The sequence below is a fragment of the Chenopodium quinoa genome, unplaced genomic scaffold (assembly GCF_001683475.1).
Source record: "Chenopodium quinoa cultivar QQ74 unplaced genomic scaffold, ASM168347v1, whole genome shotgun sequence".
NCBI lineage: Eukaryota > Viridiplantae > Streptophyta > Magnoliopsida > Caryophyllales > Amaranthaceae > Chenopodium > Chenopodium quinoa.
In genome coordinates, this window is record NW_018742204.1 from 19,679,157 (window position 1) to 19,686,933 (window position 7,777).

Sequence of the window (7,777 nt, forward strand, 5' to 3'; positions counted from 1 at the left end):
AAAAAGTTATTAATTACAATATAAAGCAATTTTTTAGGGGCATTTATTTTTAGCGTATGAGACAATCTTTTAGGGACGGAGGGAGTACATATAAAAAGGAGAACATAAACATTGTCACACGACTTTCCATAAATATTCCATGTAAAGATTATAAACTCATTAACATTGAACAATCTTATAAGGGCATTCATTTTTAGTATGAGACAATATCTTTACTAATAAAGGGAGTACAAAAAGAAAGGGAAACATGAACATGGACATATTGATTTTCCATAAAATTTACGGAGTACATATAAAATCATTAACATTGTAATTATGTACCAAACGTGTTGTTTAGCCCATAGCCGTAGGTTATCAAATACACCAAGAAATGGCAATGCTTCAAGTCTTCAACACTGAAACTGCCTAATACAGTTGCAGTTGGGAAAAAAAAAAAAAAAAAAAAAAAAAAAAAAAAAAAAAAAAAAAAAAAACCCTGCATAATATAGAAAAACGGAGAAATGTTGCAAAAAAGTTTACAATTTTACATGATTCTATGAATAATTCTATCAAATAGATGTTTATATGAATCAAGTGAAGTTAATCATCCACATTGACTATCAGGAAACTAGTGATATCTCATTTCTTTAGCCTCAAAATTAACTATAGCAACATATCCTGAAATTTTTTCATCTACGACATAACTAAACTAAGTGTGCCATACTGCCATACATAATTTTAGGGTCAGAAAAAACTAGGCTACACTGCAAAAATAATATTATGTTTCAGCAATTAATACTCAATGTATAATGTTACTCTATTCAGCTTTGAATATGGAAGCTTCAGTCTCCAATCCTTCCTTTTACGACTCATTGGCCTTCCTTTACTTGCAGGATCCCTATTTGCTCGTACGTCAGCCAGTTTCCAGACACAATGCTCTGTTTCTGTCTCAATAGAATCAAGCAAGAAAACCCCACTCTTCTCCTGAGATTTGGCTTCAGTACCTTCTTCAACATAAGATACCACCATAGGAAAATCTTTGAACCTAAGTAAGTCCTCCGGTATTCTTAGTAGGCGCTCTGCACCTGGAGAAGATACCTACAACATACAACAAAATGTACCATTAGATCTAAATTGTCATTCTCATACAGCACCTTATTTTGTTTAAAAATAATATGGACATGAATAATCCAAGTTTTTCCAATCTCAAATACTACTAAATCCAACACAATTTTTGAGGTTAATTTTTCAAGATATTCTTAAGTATTATTTTTTTGTTTTTCTTGTGTCTTTTTGATTGAGTACATCTACAGTATATACATCGGACTATATTGAGAAGATAAGTAGATAACCCAAATAGTTGGGGTCATTTTTAAACTATCAAAAGGTGGAATTAAGATCAAACTTGCGATTGTTCATGTTTGCTTTTTTTTTTTTCTTTTTTCCCTTCACAAGGGTAATTCTTGGACAAATGTTACTATAAAGAATCTTGTGTCATCAATTGGACAGCATTGATTTACCTCCAGAGCAAGATCATTTGGTATCTCTCCCTTAAATCCATCTTCCTCCAAACGTTTCTTGTATTCTCGGCTATAACTTTCAATTAGCTCTATGCTGGGGCAGCCATACCTATATGAATCACACCACAAATTAATACATGCAGCAAACTCAGACAAGCCAACATACAAAGATGCATATGGTAAAAAAGAATGTATGAGGGGTTTTTTTTTAAAAAAAATAATTACGAATCAAAATTCAAAGAAGCTAAGCTTCAATGCATACAATGATACAAGAGCTCAAAGGCCTCAAACTAACAAACTTGTTCTCAGTTCTCATATGCATAAGATACTTAAACTGACCCAAGCCTACAGTTAGTAGCCAGTTACAGCCTTACAGATCTCCTGGGGATATGTGATTCCATCATAATTACTATTTACCAGTAACAGGTTAAGTCATATTCATGACAAAATACTTTGTGTATAATTCTTTCGTAGGTGAAATATTGATATGGTATAGCCCGTACAGGATTCAAAAACAATTTAGATAAAATCCCACAACACAGAAAACATACTCATTGGAGAGTTTGTCGAGTCTGACATAAATATAGCCGCGAGGAGTAGTCTTGAAAGAGTACAACTTTACGTCATCGTCAAATTGTAGCAAAACTTCACGTGCTATAGATAGTACTTTTTCACCCCAGGGGACATTTTGGAGCACAATTCCACCTCCAGCCCCTCCATCACCGATCTGAAATTAATGGCATACGTACAAAAGGAATCAGCTGATTAAAAAAGTGGCATAAAAAATCTTAATAATGTTAAGAGCACCTCAGGATCAGTGTCATCCTCTTCCACCCATTCCTCAATAACCAAATCTTGATCAGTTTCATCTGCAAAGAAGCAAAAATATAAGTTACAAGCAATCCTCAAAGAACTACGTAGATCCAAGCAAAGCACTCAAGTCTCCTAGTACACCTTAGTACCTTACAACAAGCACCATGAGAGCCCCATGAGAACAAATACAAAGATGCTAAAAACTCCACGGTAAACTGCTAGGAGACGCCCAATTAGGGAAGATTCAATCATTTTTTTCAACCAGATCACCTACATAACTGTATAAACCGCTTAATACTACAGTATCTTGCTCCTGATTTGTCCAGGAAGCCACACAAGAAATTTACAAACATCCCAAATTAAAAGTGAAGCACGCTAGCCACACCCAACATACTCTAGCCAATATGTGCTCCGTACCATCAGCTTATCACAATTATTGATTGTTTTCAATAAACTTACATACAAAATCTTCTTCAACTAACTTTGGGACCTTATTACTCAAAGAAAAATTAGAGATAGTAAAAGGCTGTGGATTTGAAAATCTTCTTGGGTGACCATAAAAATTTTACAAGAAAAAGCTTCTCTAAATCATCCAACGAGTCTCGGTTATAACCAAAATTCATAATAGAAACTGGCTCAATATCAGTCAACACTCAACAGGTTACTAAGCTATCCTAGTTCCCAATTTAGGTGACCCCACCCCCACCCCCCCAAATCTTAAAGTGAAGTTTCACGAAAGAGATCCAACCCTTCCCACACTAACAATAGAGATATGAGCATTATCAACAGATTAAAGAAGGTTATACAGAACTACAGACATGAGACAAGAATTAGAACAGGCTGCTCCCCTGTCCAAGATATCTCCTAGAATGCAACAAAATACCAATATCAACCCAATGTTTGAAAAAGCGCGCCTAGACTTAGAAGCATAAGGCGTCAGGGGTCATGCGCTTTGTGGCCTAGGCGAAGCTATTTTAATGACACGCAGCCAAAGGTGCACGGCAGATTTTTTAGGTTTTTTATAGTTTATTATACGTGCCTAGCTTCAACAAGGCGCGCGGAGGCACGACTTAGGCGCACGAAACTCTGAAACGCCTTGGTGCGCCTTGAGCATTTAATACGTTGTAAGGAAAGTAAAGTTATGAAAGTACATTGGGAAAGATAAAACCCCAATAATTTGTAAGGAAAGTAGAGAGAGAAAGTAAGAAAAAGTACATTGGGAAAGATTAAACCCCAAACATTATTGCAAAAATGAGGGTAAAGTAAGAACGAAGAACGAAAAACGAAAACTGAAGATTGAAGCTACGTATGTAGTCGCTAAGCCACGCTTTCGAAAAAATGGTGATCTTCTAAGAAAGAAAAAAAAAAGAAAAAAGATAGAAAACCCTATATTAATAAAGCAACCAAAGAAAACTTAATAATGGGTTGTGATGATGCCAAATGTGAATCCTCAGTGTCAATCAGTATAAGCAAAGAAAACGAATGAAGAAGGTTTGAAGAAGTTAGTATAGTATATGCTAAGGAAGAACATTGAACCTTCGTTCTTCCACCATGTCGTACCAGGTAGTTGCAAGACTAAGGGTTGATAGAGACAATGCGGCATCTCGTACTATAGAAGAGTTGTGTGTGGCTATCTTTGCCTTCCTAACTTTTATTGGGATAAACCCTATAAGGTTTTTCTTTGATAGCTACATATGACTCCTATAGTTTCTCTACTAAAATCCCTTAGTGAGGTTGTTCTTGTTGGATTAATTACCCTTTTTGAGTTAGAGCTACCTAGTATTAGCTCTTTATACCAAAATGTGCCTGAGCATAAAGTGTCTTGTTGTCTACTGCAGAGGTAGGAGCATTCTATATGTAGGATTTCCAATGGGGAAGGGCTAAAGGGGAGGGGGAGGTAGGAATAAGGCAGACACCTATGACGGCTATGAGACAAACTTCCGTGGGTTTTCACGGCCATGTTTGTAATTACAGCCTTCCTAAAAATTTATGTGGTTTTTTTTTTACTGTCATTTACAAACTGCATACTTAAAACAAAATTTTGCTGCAAAACTGTAAAAAGAAATAGCATATACTAACCTTTGTCAAATCCCATCTTAAAAAGTAATCTATTGTGAAAGCATTTAATAGGAATGATATTTTGTTTAGCTTAATATTAGAGATATAGATTTAGCTTTTAGGTGTAATACAGGAAATATAAACACTTGGGAGTTCAAGTGAGTTTTGGAATATAGGAAAACACAAAAAGACACACTAATATTGCAAACGACAATAGAGTATCATTTTTCTATATATATATTCAACATATCAAAGCTAACAACAACTTTTCTGTGTAATTGGCCACACCGTATGACAGGGGTTACTTTTAGGGTTGGGTTACTAGTATGAGTTACTTATTCAGGGGATACTTGTACGGGTTATTTATTCAGGGGTACCTGTATGGGCCAATAGGGGTTACTTACTTAGTCAATTGAGTAACCCTGACCGACTAAGTAACCCTTGAATAAGTAACCCCTATAATTTACCCCTGATCAAATAACCCCTAAATAAGTAACCCATATAAATAACCCCTGAATAAGTATCCCCTAGAAGTAACCACTGCCACACGATGTGACAATGTGACCAGCCACATATAAAAATTTGTCTAAAGCTAATAAGAACATATGCAAATCATGAACTTCGGAGTATATTACTCGAAAATATGCAACAAAGGATTTAAATATGCAACAAAGGATTTAAATAGCCATATACATTCTGTAAACAAAGAGGATTATGTATGATCTTCTAGTAAAGCTTTACATATCCACAATTCCACATGTCATGTCTTGTCAAAAAGAAGTCTTCAGTGGTGAAACTATTGCCTACTAATCAATCAGCATTCGAATTGGAGTTATAAACATGATAACCATGATTGCCATAATCATGAAGCTATTTCCATAATTATTGCGACAGCAAATCAACAAGTTTCATCATTATAAAAACAATTCAGAGTCAAAAATGGGAAACTGTCAATGCATATAGTACATTATACATATGAACTTACTTTTCTTAAAGCAAGCAAAATTATCTGAACACAACATATTACAAATGTACATGGAAGTTTTTACAAAGGAGTAATAAAGTCAGATGCCTCATAATTTGGTACTCAATTACCATCAAATTTAGTCAATCGTCCAATTCACACTAACATAGGCACATAGCAGTTATCTCTCTTAGACCTTTCATCAAACACCTGGAAGAGGTAATTCATAACTCACGAAATTTATCACACTAGGCATGAAAAATTATAACAAAAAAAACCCAGACATTCCAACAAAACATTGAAAGATTCAACAAATGTAATCAGTAAACCAATCATTCAAATGGGTATTTCAAAAAACATGAAGATAAACAAAACCCAGAATGATCACTAAAAAAGGAGAAACTTTGCTTACATGGGTCTTCTCCATTGTGATCAGAAGCTCCAGAAATGCTGAAAAAACGAAGAATTTGAGAAGAAAATGCGGAAACTTTGTGTTGTGATGACAGAAAAGGCAAATGTGGAGTAAAAACGGTGGAGGGTTTAAGGGAAGGGTTTAAGAGATTTAGGGGTTTAGGAGAGAGAAATGTTGAAGGGGAAAACAATGGTTTTTGAGAAGAAGGGAGTTGAGATTTTCTTGATAATTTTAGCAGAGTTTGAAGATTCCTCATCCTTTTTTTCTCAGAGACACTTTATACTCCTACTTTGCTACATAACAATATAACACCATGGATGACTTGATGTACACAAATACGCTTTTTTTTTTTTTTTTTTTTTTTTTTTAAAAAAACAAAATAGTGAAGTTTAATTTTATACAAAGAACTAAGGTAATTACTCCATCCGTTGGTCCGTTCGAGACAGGAGACTATAATAATTAGCTGGTTTTTTTTAAAAAAAAAAAAATTAGACGTGAGGTCAGAGGTCGAATCTCACCAAGCTCATTATAGGAGGGATTTTCTTAAAATCGTCCTTTCGTTACAAGAATGCTCCGAATTCTTTTCTCATCTCATTTCATCCTTTTGACACATTAGTGCATTACTTTCTTTTATCTCACTTCCTATTAAGTATCAACTCTTTTCTCTCCGCAAGTATTTGGCCTTGTTTGACAATTTATTGTTGGCTACCAGGTGTTTAACTCGGTTGGTTGGAGTGACTGTTAACAAAAGCGGTTTATATTGGTTATTATTTTTTTTTATTTTTTTATTTTTTATTTTTTATATTTATCAATTTTTTTTTGATTCAAATGAAGATGGGATACATCCAGGATTATATTTATCATTGGTTGTATGTAAATAGATTTAGTTAAATTAGTGGTTGACAAACTGTTGTAATTATGCAAAACGACCTTAAAGGACATGATAATGTGTGTTTACTTATTAATCTATTAAGAGTACTAGTAACTTAATATAAAATATTACATTTAACCGCTACATTGATAGCTAACCTCAACCTACTACTAATTGACCGCTACTCGTTATTTTAACAATTATTTGCTATTGGACCACTAGTAGTAAATTAAATAGATTGTGCATATAAAGAACTTTAAATGATTTTATAGATGTCTTGGGTTGAATAAAGATTATTTTCAATATGAATAGAACTTGAAATTGGTTCCTACTTGATCCTTTTTTTTTTACTACTCCTAATTGATTCTAAGATACTAGAGTAGCATTACAATGGTAATTTTTGAAGTGTTTTTCACTACTTTTTCCTTTCCAAAACTATCATCCTATTTTGCCTTTTATGAGTGTTTTTATCAATATTGTAACAACCTTAATTTTTAAGAGTAAATTTAAATACCAATTAAACCTAATTAAAAATTTGATTAAGTAATACTAACAATAAGTGTAGTAATTAAGATATTTTCGTTATATGTTGATATATATGAATCAAATGTAATGCGTTAGGTAAGATTATGTGCTACACCCAAAAAAAAAAAGATCATGTGAAATTCTTATTAAGCTTTGTGTAAGAATAGCCAAGTTACTATTACTGAGTTTGTATCATGTGCAACATTAATTGATAATTCATCCTTCCTTTGCAACGTCTAACCAGTAAGCACGGATCAAAATTTCATTTTTTTTTTTGTGCAGCCAAAAAAGGCTGCCCAGTTACAAATTTCACACATCAACTGGTCTTCTTGTAATATTGAGCAACTTTTTTCAAAAAAAATAATTTCAATGCCTTACAAGCTAACTCATCATCTTCTATTTCCTCACGTTTACTTCCATCTTCTTCAACCTTCTTTAACCTCCCTTCTTCCTTTCTCGACAAACCTAAACCACCGCAACAAACACCATGCCTAACACCACCAACACCACAACAAACCCCAACCCCAACATTTCCGAAGTTAACGAAAAACATTAAGAAAAATATAAAAAAAAATTAAGGGCATAGTGAACCCCAAATGATAGGTTTTTGCTTCTACCATTGATTTCCTCGACCT

At 33.8% G+C, this 7,777-nt stretch overlaps 1 protein-coding gene across 1 annotated transcript; it reads right to left on the minus strand.

The window, feature by feature from the left end:
- Positions 1 to 215: 215 nt before the first annotated feature.
- LOC110721738 lies at positions 216 to 6,757 on the minus strand. Its single transcript, XM_021900928.1, has 5 exons — positions 5,747 to 6,757; positions 2,307 to 2,368; positions 2,051 to 2,226; positions 1,500 to 1,608; positions 216 to 1,077 (listed from the first exon to the last, which is right to left on the minus strand). The coding sequence occupies exons 1-5, from the start codon at positions 6,000 to 6,002 to the stop codon at positions 772 to 774; spliced, it is 909 nt and encodes a 302-aa protein (XP_021756620.1). The 5' UTR covers positions 6,003 to 6,757; the 3' UTR covers positions 216 to 771.
- Positions 6,758 to 7,777: the final 1,020 nt, after the last annotated feature.